General features: G+C 50.3%; 1 protein-coding gene across 3 annotated transcripts in view; it reads left to right on the forward strand.

Moving 5' to 3' along the window:
* LOC116941281 (E3 ubiquitin-protein ligase NEURL1B) overlaps positions 1 to 21,105 on the forward strand; it is an 87,641-nt gene that overhangs the window by 58,955 nt on the left and 7,581 nt on the right. For all 3 annotated transcript variants that reach the window (XM_032952165.2, XM_032952166.2, XM_032952167.2), the window contains one exon: positions 17,448 to 18,233. In XM_032952165.2, coding sequence (XP_032808056.1) covers positions 17,448 to 18,233 — 786 coding nt within the window. The remainder of the gene's footprint in view (positions 1 to 17,447; positions 18,234 to 21,105) is intronic.

The raw sequence follows: 21,105 nt of genomic DNA on the forward strand, positions 1-21,105 counted from the left end.
AAATAAAAAAAACGTAAAGTAACACAAATGGCAGGATCGTCACGCGAGCCATGTTGGCCCAAACTGGAATCGCACAAACACTTACATCATGGCCAAGTGTCGCGTATCAGAGGCTCTCTGCAATGTGGCGTGATTACGCGAGGCGGAGAAAAGCCACCGTTGACCAAGAGACATTTAAGGGCGAGCCGAGCGATAGCGGCGAGGGCTGCGTAACTTCATCCCCGTCGCCCGCTCTGCTTCCATGCAGCGACACTTGGTCATCGCCACCTCTTTAATCCGACCATATTTGTCCCATTGAAAACGGGTCCGATTAGGCAGGTGTGGTGTTCGACGGAAGGTGATTTGTCCCGCAGAGCCAGCTTTCGTTTCTGCCCATTTGAGCCGGCAAGGTTCAAAGCACGAACTCTGCGCTGCATGCGCAGCTTGAAAGCGGATTTTTAAAAATATATATACGGTATATTTATATACGGTATATATACGGCCATTGTTCGATCACACACGAGATGGAACTCAAGTATTTTGGACACAGCTGTAGGTGTGATGGGGGGAAACCTGTGGAAACTGTTGATGATGTAGACAGACTAAGTTTATATGCATAGTTTTGTGGATTTAACGGGGAGGACAGTTATACCAACGTTAAAGCAAAACTCAAAATTGCAGATAGATCATGGACACTCAGTAATGAGCCGACTGACGGAGAGAGAGTTCTTTCACACATGTAATACTCATTTACTTATTTTTCCGAAAAATTGGCAGTGAATATTTTTTTACCGGTGAAATCTCAGAGTTGCATTTCTAATCTTTCGGCTGCAAAAGTGCACGAGTCATTGTCAGCTTAATCCTTGGGCAGATGGATGCATGGGGTCTGGGTATCAACGCCACTGGGTTCTGTACCTTAAGCAGCCTCCCCATGTCAGCAGATGTCATGTTGAAAGGCCCTTGATTATCCATTACCAGGGACAGGTGCCTCCAGCCAGATTTCTACTTTGCCAAGTGTCCCCAAAATAAAGCTTATCAGTTGCTGACGTTTTTTTTTGCCCCACGCTCAATAATTGTAAATATATAAAAACTTTGGGGTGGCGGCGTTGAGCCCCAGTGACCCGAGTTCGATTCACAGCAACGACTAAAATCGGCGGCGAGTGATATGTGAACTCGCCATTGGTCCAACCTTCACCAACCCACGTTGACCAGAGTGGTGAAGAATGGTCAAACAATCCCCACCATTCACACAGCATGTACAATGGTAGATTGACAGAGGGCTGTATATCATTATTATAATTAAAAAAATATATATTGCATTGGACATGCTTGGAAAAATGAATGCAACCTAGATGTGCTACATGTGAAGAGCACGCAGGCAGAGTGCATCCGATTTTACAGTAACTGGTGAATGGAAATAACGTGAGTGCCTCCAAATTACCCCTAGAGGCAAATAAACGGGTTAATAATAGCTCGTGGCTGTAAAGTCTGCGGCGTATACCTTCGACAGCCCAAGTCTATTGTCCGTCATCCAGAATCAGCTGTGACGCCGGGGTGAGGATGAATGAATGTGGCTCCTTGTCCTGCCGAACAACGCTCTGCCTTGTAAAACCAACACGCGGGGTCCCCAACAGCTGTGAGGTCCCAGGGCACTTGACAGCCCACCAGATGAACGTCTCCCGAGACCGCATCTGTGGCTTTTAACCCCCCCCCCCCCCCCCCACGTCATCCTCCTCACCAGCAGCACCCACTCCGTCACAACTCCCACTCCCGACACAACCGCACATCTAATCGAGTGGCTCAGTCAAAGCCTAAACATTCCCTTTTTTTCCTGCGGTGCCCTTGCAGAAGTTGTTGGAAATCTGAGCGTTTGAAGTGGGCCTCCAGACGGAACATGGACATGTTTGAGAAGAGGCAGTCGGATTCACGCCTTCCGCCATCAAAACATGACCATTGGTTGTTCTGTCCGAGGTCATATCGGAGCTTGAATGCAGTATTTTGATTTATTCGAAGCAAGGAACCGTCGAGGGTGGTTGGAGAATAGTTGCCTCCAAAGTGGACAACTTGATCACATCCTCGTCAAGGAGCGTAAACCATCACGCAAACTCCGGTCATCCTCGCAGCAGCGGCTTTTCGCTGAGCGTCGAACAAAGGAAGCCACTGCATCGTGAGCTTTCAGATGCGCTTAAGCTGCCGTCTGGAACGCTCTTCCTTCCGATATTAGGAAGTCACTGGAGCTTTGTTTTCTTATACTAAATTGAAAACTCATTTCTTTAGAGCTGCTTTTTGTGTTTAGTTTGTTGTCCTTCCCCGCACCTCCGATTAGTAGTTGGCTACGTACAGTTTTGGAAGAAGATCAACACACATACATTATTTTGGCCAGTCCATCAGTGGGTGTATTGCTTCCGTCTCCGTGTCCCCAAGACGCCTGGTCAGTGTGGAAGAGTAGACCAAAATACCCTCTAGAGTGTCTCTGAAGCTTCCTCGAGCGACGGCCTATCTGCCAACGGTGGCTTAAGAGCAGGCAATAGTTGGGCTGCCCCTTTTACCTTCGCGTCTCTCCTGTGTCCCCGTCTGGGAGGCCGTGTGTCCATGGGGGAGCAAGGTAGGGGGAGGGCGCTCCGGTGTTATCCGTGCTTTGCACATTTTCGCCGGTGCATCAATTCACTCGGGAACACTCGCACTCGGTCGTCAAACTGTCTCCCGCGGCGGTGGTGCTGGTGGTTATCACGAAGCCCTCACCCTCATCGATGTAGGAGTCTTTGCTTTCTTTTCGATTGAAAGCATCGGTGCAATGTATAGCTCACAGGATGTACCGTTTTGTGAGGGGAGGGGGGGGGAAATGCGTCCTAGAACATATCCCTTAGAAGTCGCTTTTCTGGCGCTCTGCACCGGAGATTTTTTTTGAAGCACATTATATTGCCTGTGTTTCATATTCAGGTGCGTGTTAGCAATTATTATGCCAACTTTTTAGGAGTTCTTTGCATTAAAAAGCACAATGTACAGTCCACCTTGCTCCCCCGCCCCCCTTATCCCCAAGCCACCAGCATCTTTGCCAACTTAGCCGAGCGTGATTATCCCTGCAGGGAAATCTGCTGCAGCGTTTTTATATCTAAATTAATTATGACATACATCATTGCAGATATTTAATAAGCCCGGCCTCTCTGTGTTCCGGAAACATGTTGGACAGGGTTCCAAGCAGACTAATCAAAGTGAGCCCATTTATAACTATTTCAATTTGTAACGTGCCGCATAGTATTCTCTGAGTCCCTTGGAGAGAGAATGACTCAGAGGTGCGAGGAGGAAGGCAGCCAATTGATGAGCCAGCACCGACAATTACCCAAGCTCTACGTTTCTCTATATATCAAGGCGTTATCGACCAATGAATGAGTGTTTACATGCAGGAGAAATCCGGAGCACCCGTAGAAATCTCCGGGCATTCGACGGGGAGGGGAAACGCTTCATTCGATACAGGGCATCATGCCAGAACTCAAATTAATTTACGCTATCCCTTTGCCCATGATGCTATTTTATATTCTCCGCCGCACGTACACACCGTGACGTCAGGGTACTTATAATCACGCCGCGCCGTTTGCGTGATTAATTATTTAGGGTGCGGGGTTCCCAATCAATCGTACCAAATTTTTTGTTACTTTTTTTTTTGTCACCGTATAATTATATCGTTGTCTTCAAGGCACTCGACGGGCCATGATTCAGGGAGCTGTAAACGTCGGCGCTTTGAACGCGCTGTCAATTGGCCGCGCGCGCGAGGAACGGCGGCCGAGTGTCTGCGGCACTGTCGCGCGTATCCCTTCGCTACTGCTCCTATGATTGCTACTGCACAGCAACGCAAAAAGCCTCATGGTTTGTTTTCTTCTTCCTGTGGCCGTACCATATTCTTCAGATTATAAGATGATGCGGGGAGTAAGAAGCACCCCAGCATTTGCGGTATTTTTGTAAATAGTTTTAAAAAATATATATATTAAATATATATTTATTATGATCCGGAGAATATGCTACTGCCATGGAGAGCCGTCTCTCAGAAGTCGATTTTGAACGCGCCGCTTTAAAATAAGGGAGAGGCGTCTTGTGGAAGAGATTTTAAATGGCTGGTGGTGTTTTCTCTTCTCTGCGTAGTGACATATTGCTACGGAATTTGAAACACATCTTCTGGAACACCGATGTGTTTCTCCAGACTATGAGACACACCTCCTCTGCTTTTGCTTTCGAATACAGGGGAGAAAAGGGGGCATCTTATAATCCGTAGAATTCCGTCGCTTCTTCACGTACTTCAAATTGGCTCGAATATGCACCGCTCGTTCGAGAATTATTTACAAACAAGCAAAAGGAGCTGGTCAGCACATCTGTAGGCCATTGGAGCCACTTGCTGTGCGGCTGGCAGGTTTTAAAATAAAACCCTTTGCCGGATGTTAAAATAAGAAAGTCGTGGGAAAGTCGAGGATAGGAATGCCACGGTGAAGTGGGGTGGAGGGGGGGAGTAAAAAAAACGTGACGTCTGGCATCGGATGCTCGCCACACTTAAAATAAACAGGAGCGATGGCGTCTTGACCAGGAGATTCAAGATGGCGTGTGTGCGTGGAACACTGAGCAGAAACAAACGTCCTGCGGCCGGCCCCAGCAGAACTAAAGTAAACAGCCGCTAGCTGCCCGCAAACTCCGACTACGAACGAAAGAATCTGGGTGGTTTTTTTTTTTGCCCAGAGAAGTGTTTTAGTGTGGTTGTTTCCCCCCGCCCACCACCACCACCACCACCCCCTCTCAAAACTGGGGGGAGTGAGCAAGTGCGTGTGAACGTGGTCGTTGTCTATATTTGGTGAAAGTCGGTGCGGTTTGTTCTCACAAGTGCACCCGCGTCCCCAGCAGGCTTCGGTTCCCAGCCACGGTGGTGGAAGACAGTTGGAACAAAAATTGACATCTCGTCTCCCTCAGGCTCCACTCGGCCTGAAAATGGGCAGTGCTTGGCACGGTTCATCAACTTCAATAACGGAGGTGGCGGGGTTGGGGCGGGGAGACCTTGCGTACCTGTCCCAGCCGAATTGTGTCGCGTGCGTTTTTTTTCCACGGGTTGTGCTTCGACGTGCGTTGGGCTGTAACTGCGTGTCGCTCTACGTTATCTCGCCCCCCACCCGTAACGCGGAGCGACTCCTCGGACGTGACGCCCGACGACACGCGGCAAAGCAACCTGAAAATGCACGGCAGGGCCTTAATAGGTGTTCGGTAGTAGCCCTCGCCCCAGCAGCCTACAAAGGTTATCTGCGTGGCAGTGATTAAGCAATTGTGAGCAAGAGCACAGCCTCTGCAGTGCATTCCACTGCTAAGACAATGCACTTCTGCAAGGTCAGAAAGGACACAGCCTGAAGGCCATTCTTGATCCTTCTTTGAAATTATGATTCTTTGAAAAACCCTAAAAAATGTGATTCACGTGCTTTACAAGCCAGTATATCTTGCGATATATACCGCTGGGTCAGGTGTTGTGGTCATATATCCCCCATCCGCGGACGTGTTTTACTGCTGCTCAACCGTTGCCTCCCGCGCCGCGTGAATATTAATTGGAAAATAAACATCAGGAAGGATCATTGACGGACGCGGGGAAATGTCGAGAGCCCTCAACTGAAAGGACGGAGAGAAACCGTGAAAACAAATGTACGTCAAGTCGTGAATGATCTTTGAGAAAAAAATAAGCGAAAATACATCGAATAGCTTCACACTCATATGACGTTTATAAAACAAGCTCAGTTGAACACTCGTAATGAATGTAATGGAATTGCGACCGTTATGATACATATGGTCACATTTTCTACAAAGGTAGAGATAGATTTATGCGCACGCTTTTAATAACTGCACAGGGCCAGTGCAGACAAATAAATTATGTCGCACGGTCTGTTTGTATTAGAAAGAAATAGAGGGTGAGAGAGGTGGGAGTCAAAGTAGCCCTTAATGACAGAACTCTGCGGGCGATTATTTACACTGTGGCAAGGCTCTCTGAGCAGAAAATTATTTTCTGAACCGGCACAAATGATGCATGCGCAATTGTAAGCATGTGTGATGGAGGGGTGAGTTGAAAGAAGCGAGCAGGCTCTCTGGCTAGGTGCGCGCAACAAAGCCAAAGATACCCCGTATTGCCTTCACAGTCTTTTGGGGCAAATGCTGGTAGCGAGTACCTATGAAGGGCGGCAAGGCACACGAGGGGGGTGGGCAGCACCATGCCCGGCCGCCTTTGTCTCCCCAGTAGCAATATTTACACACCGCACCAGGTACTCATTTGAGGCTGAGTCGACCTAGGGGAGGCCCAGCACTGGGTTAACCGACACGCCACGGGCGCGCGCGCGCACACTTACACACAGACTCGGCGCGCACACACATATACGCACGCGCACACACAATATACACACACACAATACACACACACACACTCGCGCTTCCAAATAGCGAGCATGAGGTAATGCGGCCGCCGTTTGGCACCAGATAAGCGTATCAGAGCAGGGCCCCCCACGTGCCTCCACTCTCTGTGTGTGGCCGTGACCGTCTGCGGCCCGCCGCCCCTCCGTGTGAAGCGATCGTGAAAGCCTCTTCCCAGCTGCCCACGCCTGGCACACATCACCGCCTCCCCTTGGCCGACTGCCCCCCCCCCTTCTCTCTCCTCATGCGCGCTAGAGCCGTCGATTCGTCGCCCCGTCCTGTTGATTCGTATATGGTTGTGCGCTGTGCAAGAGCAGTGGCCCACGCCATTCGGTGAAGGAGATTCACTGCTTCGAGGAAGTTGCGTGTGGTCAGTCCGAGTTAAACACTGCAAGCCACTTGTGCGATCATCAAACGGTCAACTTGTGTACATTCCTGAATCAACTTGTGAACGCTGAATTGAGATAATTTATCAAATCATTGGGAGGTTGGCGATATATGATGCGAAAGAAGTTCAACGTACAGAGAGAGGGAGAACCATTGTACCTCTGGGTTACAAAATTATCCTGTTTTTATTCGCGTTAGTTAATTAACTTACCACTTTCCTAAACAAAATTGTTTTCCTTTATTGGTCACTCCCGGTATCATGTACTGCAATATATGCATTGTTATTATTGCAGTGCCCTCATCCTATCTATCTCCGACCGCATACAGTGAGGGAAAAAAAGTATTTGATCCCCTGCTGATTTTGTACGTTCGCCCACTGACAAAGAAATGATCAGTCTATAATTTTAATGGTAGGTTTATTTGAACAGTGAGAGACAGAATAACAACAAAAAAATCCAGAAAAACGCATGTAAAAAATGTTATAAATTGATTTGCATTTTAATGAGGGAAATAAGTATTTGACCTCCTCTGCAAAACATGACTTAGTACTTGGTGGCAAAACCCTTGTTGGCAATCACAGAGGTCAGACGTTTCTTTTAGTTGGCCACCAGGTTTACACACATCTCAGGAGGGATTTTGTCCCACTCCTCTTTGCAGAGCTTCTCCAAGTCATTAAGGTTTCACGGCTGACGTCTGGCAACTCGAACCTTCAGCTCCCTCCACAGATTTTCTATGGGATTAAGGTCTGGAGACCGGCTAGGCCACTCCAGGACCTTAATGTGCTTCTTCTTGAGCCACTCCTTTGTTGCCTTGGCCGTGTGTTTTGGGTCATTGTCATGCTGGAATACCCATCCACGACCGATTTTCAATGCCCTGGCTGAGGGAAGGAGGTTCTCACCCAAGATTTGACGGTACATGGCCCCGTCCATCGTCCCTTTGATGCGGTGAAGTTGACCTGTCCCCTTAGCAGAAAAACACCCCCAAAGCATGTTTCCACCTCCATGTTTGACGGTGGGGATGGTGTTCTTGGGGTCATAGGCAGCATTCCTCCTCGTTCAAACACGGCGAGTTGAGTTGATGCCAAAGAGCTTCATTTTGGTCTCATCTGACCACAACACTTTCACCCAGTTGTCCTCTGAATCATTCAGATGTGCATTGGCAAACTTCAGACGGGCATGTATATGTGCTTTCTTGAGCAGGGGGACCTTGCGGGCGCTGCAGGATTTCAGTCCTTCACGGTGTAGTGTGTTACCAATTGTTTTCTTGGTGACTATGGTCCCAGCTGCCTTGAGATCATTGACAAGATCCTCCCGTGTAGTTCTGCGCTGATTCCTCACCGTTCTCATGATCATTGCAATTCCACGAGGTGAGATCTTGCATGGTGCCCCAGGCCAAGGGAGATTGACAGTTCTTTTGTGTTTCTTCCATTTGCGAATAATCGCACCCACTGTTGTCACCTTGATTTAAAGCTTTCGTGATTGCTAGGATCCATACTCTTTGGTTCTATTGGGTAAAGTCACGTAGGTGAAAATAAAATAACAAAAAATCACGACGTTTGGCCACAACACAAGCGGCCTTCATCAGGTGAAGGGACGAGACTGTCTGGAGGACACTCCAGCGCTGTCCTCCAGACAGTCTCGTCCCTTCACCTGATGAAGGCCACTTGTGTTGTGGCCAAAACGTCGTGATTTTTTGTTATTTTATTTTCACCTACGTGACTTTACCCAATAGAACCAAAGAGTATGTTGTCACCTTCTCACCAAGCTGCTTGGCAATGGTCTTGTAGCCCATTCCAGCCTTGTGTAGGTCTACAATCTTGTCCCTGACATCCTTGGAGAGCTCTTTGGTCTTGGCCATGGTGGAGAGTTTGGAATCTAATTGATTGATTGCTTCTGTGGACAGGTGTCTTTTATACAGGTAACAAGCTGAGATTAGGAGCACTCCCTTTAAGAGTGTGCTCCTAATCTCAGCTCGTTACCTGTATAAAAGACGCCTGGGAGCCAGAAATCTTTATGATTGAGAGGGGGTCAAATACTTATTTCCCTCATTAAAATGCAAATCAATTTATAACATTTTGACATGCGTTTTTCTGGATTTTTTTGTTGTTATTCTGTCTCTCACTGTTCAAATAAACTTACCATTAAAATTATAGACTTATAATTTCTTTGTCAGTGGGCAAACGTACAAAATCAGCAGGGGATCAAATACTTTTTTCCCTCACTGTAGCTCACATCATCTTCCAACTCATTCACTGCATAATAAAATACATTTTTGACAACATATCAAGCAATGTAAATACATTTGTAATATGTTAGTTTTTTGCCCCCAGCAGTACATTTTCAAAGGCTGTACGTGTACATATATACTTAAGCCATCCATTCCCACACGTCGAATGAGCACATTTGGCTACATACGGCGTGAAAGACGTTCAACATACATGCATAAAACTTGATTTGAAGTTTTCGTGACTGCAGGAATTACTATGTGACTTTACCGAATAGAACCAAAGAGTACTATTTGGTTCTTTCGGTAAAGTAATACATAAATTAAAAGAAAAGACAAATACGGACATTGCTATTCAGCCACGCTCCTTGTTAAAACTGTAATGAAAGTTGACTACTTTCAGTGTGAAGTTCAACATTCGTACGTCCCATTCAATTTACAAATAAACTTGTATTCGAACTTCGGGAGAATTTCTTACAACACGTAAAAAAAACACACGCACACGAGCGCTATTTATTGGAAGACCCCGCAATCAGCCTTGCCGCCACGTCCTGGCACACCTCATCGCTGCTCTCCCACGCCGGGCATCGTCTGCAATTACACAGTGCACTCTTGCGATACGCTGGGGCGCACGTCGGCATGGCCCTATCAGCAATTGTCCGAAACGCGCTGGAGGGCACGTGTCTGGTCCATTAAAAAATAAAACAGCGAGACTATTTGGACGCTACACGCTCGCCCCGGCATTGTGCCCGATCTTCGTTCGTTTGTTCATTTATTACGAAAATTACGCGTTCTGCTCGCGCGCAGATGGGTTTGATGTTAACGTGCCGTTTCACCTAACGTTGCCTGTTTTAATAGCTTAAGATGGACATGCAAGCCATTTATGAGTACGCATATATTACGTTCATTAACCCGGACAATCTTTTATTGTTTCAACCGTCAAGTGCGTGTGCTCGGCATCAAATCCTGCATAATTCACAGATGCCATCATCACCACCACCACCATCATCATAATCACTGTCGTATGTTTATGTTACAAGCCCCTAAATCCCCTAAATTGATGATTAAATGAACCTTGTGCATCAATGCTCCCCGTCACCTTCACCAAGCCACACTGACCAGTGTGGTGAAGTATGGTTATACAACCCCCACGGCCAGCACCAGGTCAGGAGACCCTTATCCAGCAGTGGATGCACAGCCGGTACATGATAATGATGACGACGATGTGAAGCTTCCAAATCTTGCCTTTCTTAAATCATGGAAATGCATACGCAGTCTCTGTGTGATTGATGGCAGTGGCATATTTGGTTGTCACTTGCTGCTATGGATATATCAGGGTCCTTTTGCAGATGTTGTGTAGTAACTCTTGACACCCAGGAGACTTTTAGAGGAAGACGGAGACGAGTATTCTTATAAAGGGCTGCTTGCCGTGTATTCGCACTCTCGCACACTCTTATACACTCTCTATACACTCGACGCTTACGCACGTCAGAACTCTGTCCTTTACGCGGACATCCCCTCAGCTATCGACGGCTTCCCCTATGTCTATCGCCTCGTCTGTCCCGGGCGGGGGCTCACCCATCACCGCCCGGCGACGAGGCGAGGCCTCCACATCACTAGCCCTTCTTCGGTGGCGGCGGCGGCTGGGATGTCTTTCACGCGGGCTCCCGTTCCCATCTTATCTCTCCCCGCGGCGACCACCTCGCCTTCGTCCCGGGGTCCCCCTTAAGTACCCTGCCGCCTCGATGACATGACGTCATCACATTACGTCATCCCACTCCTCTACAGCTGACATGACGTCATCCCACTACTCCTCTACACCAAGGCTGGCACGGCCCGGTTTCATTCATTCGGGTTTTAACTGGTTTTTATATGAAACCGGAGCACCTGGATCCTGCCCAGATCCGGTTTCATTCGGTTTTATTAAAGTTAAGTCGGGATTTCAGTCGCACGCACCCATTAGCTTTCAGCTCCTGGCCAAGCGGAGGAAGACCCCTTCGCTAGAGTGGTGGCTGACTATCCCGCGCTCCAGAAGATGAGCCATCAAACTGTTCAGCATGGCCACGTCGACCGCTGCCGCCGCTGCTGCTGCTGCGTCTGAGCGAAACTTCTCGACGATGGGATCTGTCCATTCCAAGTTGAGGAACAGCCTGGCGCCCAAACGCAGTCGAGAAGCTCGTCCTCGTCAAGTCGAACCTCAACTCGTTCTACGACTGCCCAACGTCGGCGACGACAACACCGAGTCCAGCGGCGAGAGCGAAGACAACGAGGAGGAGGAGCAGGATTGAAGTGTGCACGAGACGCCGATAATAAAACCAGGTTTTAATCGGCAAAATCGGGTTTAATTCCATTACAGCCAATAACCCGATTTGTCGGGCAAAAAAAAAACCCGGGTTTTTCCCACCCTTGCTCTACACAGAGGTTGTGTTCATTCGTGTGTATGTGTGTGTGTCACAAATTGTGGGAGTGGTGGTGCAGTGGTTAGCGCTGCGCTGTGCTTCGAACCCGGCGACTCAAGTTCGATTCCCGCTCACGGCCAACAGCAGTGACGATTATCTGAACCGGTCGTGGGCCTCCCCTAGGTCGACTCAGCTTCAAATGAGTACCTTGTGCGGTGTGTAAAAGCATCGCCACTGGGGAGACAAAGGCAGTCGGGCGTGGTGTTGGCCATCCACCCCCCTTCGTGTGCCATTACGGCCTTCATAGGTGCTCGCTAACAGTGCTTGCCTCAACAGTCTGTTAAGGCTAACACGGGGGAATCTTTGTGTCACAAATATAATTAATGCATGGCTCTTAATGGTTTAAAAAAAACTGCGTGATCAAATTTACCGAAGAATAATACGACCACAGGCACAAATCCCTCATTGGCAGGGACCATAAATAGTCTCAAAGATATTGCGGGATCCTGCCGCGGTGAATCGGTCAGCGCGCTGGACCTGCAATCCAGAGGTCGCCAGCTCCATCAGTTCCTCCTGCCGCGAAAGTTAAAACACCGGTGCAGATTTCTTAATTGCCACCCCTTCTGCCGTCTCTCCACTCAGCAGTATAAATGGGCACCCTACAGCTCGTCGGTTGGCAGGTCGTGTGTGGAGGGATACGGTGTTGGTGGTTACTCTCACCTTTTCCAAGACGGTCTGGCCACTGTGTGTGTCTGTAGCTCTTAATCACAGATGGAATGGCTCCGGCCCACCTTTTGGCTGTGGTCCGTTTGCAGTGCAGTTTGCGGCTTGCTTTGAGTCTTTAAAACGGCTTTTTCGAAAGCCACCACAGAAAGCATTTCGGAAGTGTATACCCGCGACGAATGAGGCCTCATGGATTGTCAATAGGTCTACAACGACTCATAGCCTCCCTTATCCCCTTGTGATACGATGGATTGTCACATATTGGGGGCCACGATTCAATTCCAGAATTCGCACTTTTTTTCTCTTTTACATCGTGGCATATTGTAGCGGCTCTCGTGGCTGTAGGGAGCAATCCTCAACTGGATGAAAACCTCCCCTCTTCCATTGGTGGGGGATGTTATGACCGTACCTTACCACGCTGGTCGCTACAGGTTGGTTACAGGTTGCAATACTGGACATCTGTGAAAAAGAGCTTAATAGTTAATCGGATTCGTCCAGTATAAATAAATTTTCTGATTTCAGGTGAAGATGCTCGCCCAGCTAGGGGAATGCAGCACTCACGGTTAGGTGATTCTGGCCACTGTTGAGGATTCAGGGTGTACGGATAAAAAATAATCGATTCTCGCCCACAGCATTCAATATACTTGTGCCGGGATCGTAAGGATCGACTTTGGCCGATGAGTCGACGTGCCGTTTACCGCCCTCTGCTTGCCAGTGACCTAGCAGGTCCTCCGACATGCATGGTGACTGTAAGGGTTGGTTAATGTCACTGTTAGAGCGGCACGGCTCTGTGGTATGTGTCGAACAGAACACGTTAACTGGGAAATAAGAGCTCGACAGCGGTTTTGATCATTGCATCACTGTCGACACGAAGTTGGACTGAACAGATTTTTTAAAATACACAGTGTGGTCTGCGAAATATCTCCGCTGACATGCTCTGCTCTCATTTGTACGTACGGACCTTTGTCAACCCACGTTGTTTCACTATACTTCACCACCCTGGTCATTGAGTGTTGCTGAAAGGAGAAGTATCGCAGGACCGATTCAGATTTCATTTGCCAGTGACATTAGCCGTGGCCAGGAATCAAATATGGGTGGCCAGGTTCATCGCGCAGTCCGCGAACAACTGCACCACCGCTCCACCCCCATAAATCTTTCTAATCAGTACTTAAATTAATAACTACAATATGCACAGTGCTAGTTGCTGGTCATGGCTTGCTGAGAATTTCTTATGAAGCGAAACGTGTGGGGAGACCAGAACTGGTTCGCTCACCACTGACGTTAGCTACCAGATGCTCGCTTACCCCAAGACAAATGTGCCTGTCACACGTCACAGCACGGGCTGCGATGCCATCCATGCTACTTGCTCCATGTGGCACACTGAGGCTGGAGAGTGCATTCTGTCGGAGCAGTCGACTGGTTTGGGGCGCCACGGTGGAGAGATGTTAACTACCTCGCCTGGTATACAGGAGGTCGTGGGTTCGATCCTGACCCTAACGCCTGTATATTTGGAGTTTGCATGTTCTCCCCGTGGTCACATGGATTTTTATGGGGGTCCTCCAGTGTTTTCCCTCCACGTTTAGAAAATGAGTTAAGTGCATTTAGCGGATGTACATTTCCACATGATAAGCCACTTCGTTGGCCTATCAATTGTGGCCAGGTCATTTCTGAAAAAAAGCTATAGAGCTCAGTGGCCCTTGCCTGGTAAAATAAAAAAATAGTTAAGTTTTAGTTTGTCAAGTCATGCATGAGAACAGCAGGTCCTGCTTACGTCGGGGAAATTGGCTCTGTAATGGCATTTTCGTTGGCCCACATTTGACGCGCGCAGAGATGGCACGCGCCGCCTCCGTGACCTGGGCTTGTTTCAAATCATTATCGAAGAAGGTCCACATGTGCTCGGGCTAGAATTTACCATAAATATGCCAGACCAAGTGTCAGTGTCCGTCGGTGCGTGACCGCCACATACCGAGTGATTTCCCACTGCGAAGAAAATCTTCACTCTGGACACATTTCAATTTTTCGTAGGAATGTAGATGGGGGCAGGGGCAGAGCCAGGATTTTCAGCCCGGGGTGACATTCAACAAATTTTAATTTCAAGAATGATTAGAGAGTCAGGCTGTTGAACTAGAGTTCAGACGATACGATTGCGGCGCGGGCGCATCGACTGGAACTGCTCCATGATTTCGTCGTTGGTGACGCCTTTTGCGACGTCGTTTTCGACGAACAGGAGCATCGCGTCAGTAAAGTACTCGGGTCTTAATGTGCTTCATCGCGCTAAAGATGCGCTTGTCTGTGGCGGTGGCCACCGGTAGGGTCAACACGAGGCGCACCAGGCGGTAGACCAGGTGAAAGCGGGAATCTCTGCGGCCGCTTGTCGCCAGGTTGATGGACAGCATTGGCAGCGTATTCACATTCTTCAGCTCTTCATCTCGCCGGATTTCCTGTTCGAAGTGGAGCAGCTGCTGCTCGAGGAGAAGCATGTCGAGATCGGGAAAATCGCGCTTGTAAAAATCACAGGCCAGCTCCAGGATCTTGCTGACTTTGAACGACTCAAATCGATTGCGGGGCGATAAATGGACCGCCAGCCGCAACATCGAGCTCGACCAGCATATTGTCGATCGAGGCGTTAAAGAGGTTGATGTGAAACACGTGGTCTTTGAAGATGATGTAGGTGCAGCGCCGAGGACGTCCAGGGCGGGTGCAGTTCGCGTTCATGTCGACGACGGGTACCTCGTTGACGTCGCAGAAGGCGTTGACGTCCTTGAGCAGATCGTCGTAGCCGTTCTCGCGCAGCTCCTTCAGCGACTCAATGGTGCAATCGACAAGCCGCATCGCATTGACAACGTCCTGGTCCTCTTTCTGCAGCGCCACGTGCAAATCGTTCGTGATCTTAAGCAAGCGCTCCATCGGGTGCAGGCAGAACGCGAACTTGAACGAGAACATGTCGTTGAGAAGGCGATGAGCTTCGGCCCGTTGCTCTGCCTTGGCGCCGTCCTCTTCCACGTTCTGGATGACGACGGCAGTCGCGTTGAATATCTCAATCAGGCGGTGCAGCGAGCGTCAGAAAGGCGACCACCTCGTGTTGCCCGCCGCCGACAATGCCGTCTCCTGATTCTGACCGCGGCCAGTGGAAACCGCCAGCTCATCGACCAGGTCGTCGACGAGCTTCTTTTGCTCGGCGAGCAGTTGGTCGTTGCGCTTGCACGAGCTGGTGGCAGTGTGGATTATGTCCTGGACGAGGTCAAAGAACGCGGCAATGTCGGCGACGCCATTTGTGCAGGCAGCGACGAGAGCGAGCTGCAGCTTATGCGCCCAGCAATGCGTGTAGTAGGCCATGTCGTTCATGGCCTTGATCAAGGTCTGCAAGCCAGCGATCTCACCGCTCGTGCTCGACGCGCCATCGTATCCTTGGCCGCGGCAGGTCTCAATAGGGCGCTGGCGACTCGAGAGCAGGTTGACAATGGCGCTGCAGAGGGTGGGCGCACACGTGTCCGACACGTGCTGAATATCGACGAGTCGCTCGCGCAGGATGCCCGTACTGACCTCGACAAAGCGGTTGACGACGACCAGCTGCTCCTTCTTACTGACGTCACGCGACTCGTCCGCCATGATGCAATAGTACGCGTCGCCAATCTCGGTGTCGAGGCGCCGGCGCACCAGTTGAGCGTGAGCATGGATCAGGTCCTTCTGAACGTCGGGGCTGGTCATGGTCGTATTCTGCGGCGCGTTCTCCCAGGTGATGGCCGCAAGCAGTGCGTCGCGCTTGCGTAACATGTTGAGAATCTCCAGAAAATTGCCCCTGTTAAGAGAGCCAGGCGACTTGTCGTGTCCACGCATCGCAATGCCCTGGTTCATGCAGACGCGCATGACGTCGACGGAGGCGTCCAGGCGCTTGCGGTTGCCATCAATAGTTTTGGCATTCTGTCGGGCCAGCCCAGTGTCGCCCGTGATGACGTGCTGCCGGGCGTTGGGAAGGTCCCTGGCCTTCTTCACGGCGATGTTGTGTGCCGACTTGTGCCCACCCTGATGCTTATTCCAGGTTGAGAAGCCAGGGGAGTAGATGAATGCCGACGCAACGTTATCTGCGCTTGACGACGGCGGGAAGAGGTAGCAATAAAATCAGTAAACAGACTCACTGATGAACGAGTACTCGAGCCAGTCGAACTGAACAAACAAAGACGCCGTCGGGCGGCGGGCAGCGCCGCCAGCGAACTTGGACGGGTATTTCAACGTCCCGGTCAGGCCAGGTTGTGGAGCCGGAGGCGGTACGAACCGTCCCGCTTGCAGATACGCGTAGCGCAATACTTCGGCGTCCGACTCCGCCATCGCCGCCATCGGTAGCCTCGTGGCGGGGTCGCGATCCAGAGCGCGAACAGGCCGTAGCTGTCGCTCTTGCTCATCGGACTGTGGTTAAATCCGTTCTTCATCCGGCGGTGGCGAAGGCGAAAGATCACGCCTCCACTGAAGGGCAGGCTCGTCTTGCGCTTCAAGAGCAGGCCGAGGAGGACGCGCTAAGAAATCGGCTATACCCCACGCCATCGGTTGGCGGACACACTCTGACAATGTAGTTGCACGGAGTCCGCCAGACCGAGTGTCGTACACTTATACGCAGAATGTTTCAGATTTTCGATTTTTTATTTTTTTTCGGGGGTGACAATTGTCAACCCTGTCACCCCCCTGGCTCCGCCCCTGGATGGGGGTTAGGGGGCAGTAGGGGAATAAATCCGCCATCGTTGTATTTGTGTTCTTCAGGTGTTCGTTGTGTAATTCAGAGTTAATTTAGTGATAAGCTGCTCCTATTAATAACCGGTTCACTGTCGTGTGATTACTGTGGCTTATTTGGGTTAGGGATGTCCTTCTTATAGTTGTTCGTGTGTACTATTGACAGCTTACGCGGTGAAATGTGAGCTGGTACGGGAATTCATTCAAGCGTATGTGTGTGTTAATTTAGCTTCGTGTCCTCTGTGGCAATAAATAAATAAGTAAAGGATGGAATTGTGTTTCAGTGGGTCTCACAGGATGTAAACCGATAGACAAAAATGTGCATAAGTCAGGCCTACATTAAAATCCATTTTGTACCATTGGACTTTATTGACATTTTTTGTTAAGGAAGCCACGGTCACTTTTAATTAAGTCTGACAAAATAAAAAAGAAATCATCACAAAGGAATGCATGACCTCAAACACAAGAACTCTCCCAGGATCTCGCTGATGGTTTGTTGTATAATCCTGGTGCAATTTCTCAAGGATAAGCAGCGGTGAGAAGAGCACACATCGTTTGAACGGACACCTCACTTGTTTTCCCCGTTTTTCACAGAAACGGGTTTGGTGAAGCCCCCACGCCGGCTGGCATCCTTCCAGCTGTGCCCACGTCTGCCGTACGGTGCGCGTCACCCCCCAGCCTCGTCCTCTGACATCAGCCAAACCCAACGTGGCCGCGGAGGCGGCGCCGGCGCCGGCGGGGATGGCCGGGAGGGTGAGGACGACGAGGAGGAGGAGGGGGAGGAGGAGGAGGCGGAAGGGGATGCGGCGGAGGCTCGCCCTGGCGAGGCGCTCGAACGCGCCGTGGCTGCGCTGCGCGACGTTCGGATCGGCGGCGAGCCGGCGCCGTCGCGCGCGGCCCGGGCGCCGTCGCTCGGCGCCGTCGAGGGCTCGCGCCGGCAGCAGCAGCAGCAGCAGCAGGGCCCGGACGCCTCCTCCATCGCGCTGCCCGATGACCTCAACCCGGACCTGTGGTTCCACGCGATGCACGGCAGCGGCGTGCTGCTGTCCGACGACCGCAGCCTCGCCCGCTCCGCCCCGGACGCGGCCGGCAGCGAGGCGGGAGACAACGAGAGCAACGGCAGCGGCAGGTTCAGCGCCGGCCAGAGCTTGGTGTTCACCAACCGGCCCGTGTTCATCGGAGAGACCATCTACGTGCGCGTCGGTGGGCAGCAGCAGCCCGGTGACCCCATCACCTTCGGCCTCACGTCCTGCGACCCGGCCACGCTGCGGCCGGACGAGCTGCCGACCGACCCTCACTCACTGGTCGACCGGAGGGAGTACTGGGTGGTGGTGACCGTGTGCCCTCTGCCCGGGTCCGCGCAGCAAATAAGCGAGCAAGGTGCAGAGGGGGAGGGGGCGGGGGAGCGAAGTGTGCAGTGTGGTCACGCCACGCACGTGCTTCCTTTCGTTTCATTGCGAAGGCTTGCGCTGTGCCACAGTGGGTGTCAGCGCGACAGCAAAAGTGGCACAATGGGAAATAAAGGCAGCTGCAGCTGCTGCTACAGCAGCGTTGCCCGTAAATAAATTAATATTGTTTGCCAGCAATTCAGAGTGCTATATTTAGGCCGATCGAGAGTGATGACGGCCAGGCAAGAATAGTCGATAATTATTTAATACACGAGTGGAAGCACCCATTGGTGAGCGATGGTCCCCCCCGCACTCCCCCCACCTCCCCACCCCTGGGTGCCCCCAACCCTCGTGTGCGATAACCCCCAAGGTTAAAGCCCCACCCGCGGTCCCGTCCCAGGTGCCCCCCCCCCCACCGCCACTCGCCACCCCCATACACGTACCAGCCACCCGTACTCTCCCCCTGCACGCTGGCACGCGGCCTCCAGCCAATCAAAACGTGCGCTGAGCAGCGCGCGGCATGCAGCCGATCAGCATGCTGGGAACTGACGGACAAAGCCATTCGTTTTTTTGCACAATATGATTTGAACTTTGCAGTGTTTAATCCAAGTAAGGTATTTCTGAAGCTATTTTGCTACATGCTATCCAACCCCATTTTCTTGTTCACCAAATTTCCACATCTCAGCATCATGATTCGATTCAAGAATTGATTTTTTTTTTTTACATGGAGGTGTCTGTCGAATTTGTAGTGGCTGCAGGTTTTACTTGGGAAAATTAAATACAGCAGTCATGATCTCTCCACAGCTGGACGAAGGCCTCCGCAAGCCACTCCCACCTCTTAATGACCCTGCGATGGAATGATCCACAAAAAATAGGCGCACAAAGGGATTTTCATCGCTCCATCTCCGCGGTGGTTGTTCTCAGAGTCATCTTCCCTCCTTTGACTGCCACTCTAATTGTTAGTCTTGACCACCAGCCGTCGCAGCTGCCAGCGACGTGACGCCTGCAACGTATGCAAATATAAATCAATGGATTTGTTGCGTGAGTGCGATGTGTCGTCAGAACAAGAATCAATGTCAAACGATGACTGATTAAATAAATATGCATAGTACTGTGTTGCCAGGGTAGATCTTTGTATTATTAGTATTATTGTTAGCAGCATCGTTTGAGAGAAATTAGCCCACCAGTGTGTGTTCAGGACAAGACATCCGTCTTTTCAACGACATGCAGTGCAAATCCGAAAACACATCTTAGGGCAACACAGCACAACCACGGAAACCTTCACAGCACGCATTAGTGAACTCATTTCTCCATGTCAACAAATACTTATTTTTAATGCCCTTGTATTGATGCTTCCTTACAATAGACTCTATTCGTAGCAGGGGCCCTTCTGTTCAACACAGGGAGACAGCTGATTATTTTAAGCATCTGGACGAGCGCGGGTGAGGCGATCTGAACCACGACCCCTTTGGACCCCAGGCAGACACACTAACCACAGGGCGAGCGGGTCAGCTATTGATACAGAACCCAATTTCTAAAATTAGTCCTCCCGACAGCTGAAGCAACTCATCTTTTTTTTCATAGCGGAAGGTTATTGAGGCAACGGTGTTCCCGTGGGATGCCTTTATACGAGAGGCGATGAGTTGACATCCACAGGATTTTCGCGAGTGGTAATAGCGTAAGAGCAATGGGGTTGTTGTTGTTGTTGAAAGTGAGGCACTGTCGCGAGTGGAAATGAAAAGGCGCACAGCGGGTCGTTTATCCGCGTGGCGGGGTCGTCACCGCGCAGGCTGTCACGTCAGCCGCCCCTTGTTTCGCCTCTTCTCTTCCCATCCCATTTTGCTGCAATTTCCTCCGTGTGCTCTCCACTCCGGCTACCGCGGCCTCACGTCAACCCCACCCCCCCCCCCTCTAGCCACTCGGCTAAGTAGCGGGGAGCTGCCGTCTGAAACCCTTTTTCTCTTGCCTCTAGGCATTGTGGACTCTATTCTCCTGTTCAAATTCAGGCTCACAAACTTACTCTTCTCTTCCAACTATCACCGGTTGCTTTTTTTCTCTTCTGAATTCTTGTTCCTCGCCCCACTGCATTGCACAGGGTGTCCTGTTAACCCCATGTTATGCATTTACAATATACATTTACCCGGCCTGGTGGAATTTACCCGGCCCATAGGAATTTGGAATTTCGTCCACTGGCTTATGGCCGCAAACAGGAGGGCGCGTGCTGTCTAAATACTAATTTTACTAAGAAATCACATTGACTTTGACTATGCTATACATAACAAAAAAACTAAATCTATTTTTATTATACCAGGGTCAGGCCCCACTGAGCTATGTGGCTCTTGTTCAGAAGCGACCTGGGCACAAATGATAGCTGAACGAAGTGGCTCGTCACGTGAACCTTATGGCGGGACCCCAGGGTCCCGAATAAACGGAAGTCAAAATCGTAATTAATTAATTTATTTTTGGCGACTCCGTCCCACCGCGCACATAAACGCCGCGACTCACCAGAAATCAATCCTCTCCTTCTTCACCAAGCGCCCGTCGTTGCCAAAATTGTCGTAGTCATAAACAAAACTTTGAAACTTTGATTAGCGCATCGTGCAGAGCTCGTCGAGAGGAATAGATTGCCGCACCGTTCGCCTTCAACAGACATCAAATGACGTCGCAACGCAGTTTATGCGAGAGCCGGGGGCTTATGAGATCCCGGGGTCCCGCCATAAGGTTCACGTGGACATTTATAGCAGTCAAATACTCTAAATGCGCGTTATAAATGTGGAAGGAATATGCTGATACTGAAACACAAATTACGATGAGTTATTTACACAAACTTGACACCAACATTGCATTTTCTTGTAGCACTCAAT

Source organism: Petromyzon marinus, chromosome 11 (genome assembly GCF_048934315.1).
Source record: "Petromyzon marinus isolate PM22_M1 ecotype Great Lakes invasive population chromosome 11, UKy_Petmar_22M1.pri1.0, whole genome shotgun sequence".
Classification (NCBI taxonomy): Eukaryota; Metazoa; Chordata; class Hyperoartia; order Petromyzontiformes; family Petromyzontidae; genus Petromyzon; species Petromyzon marinus.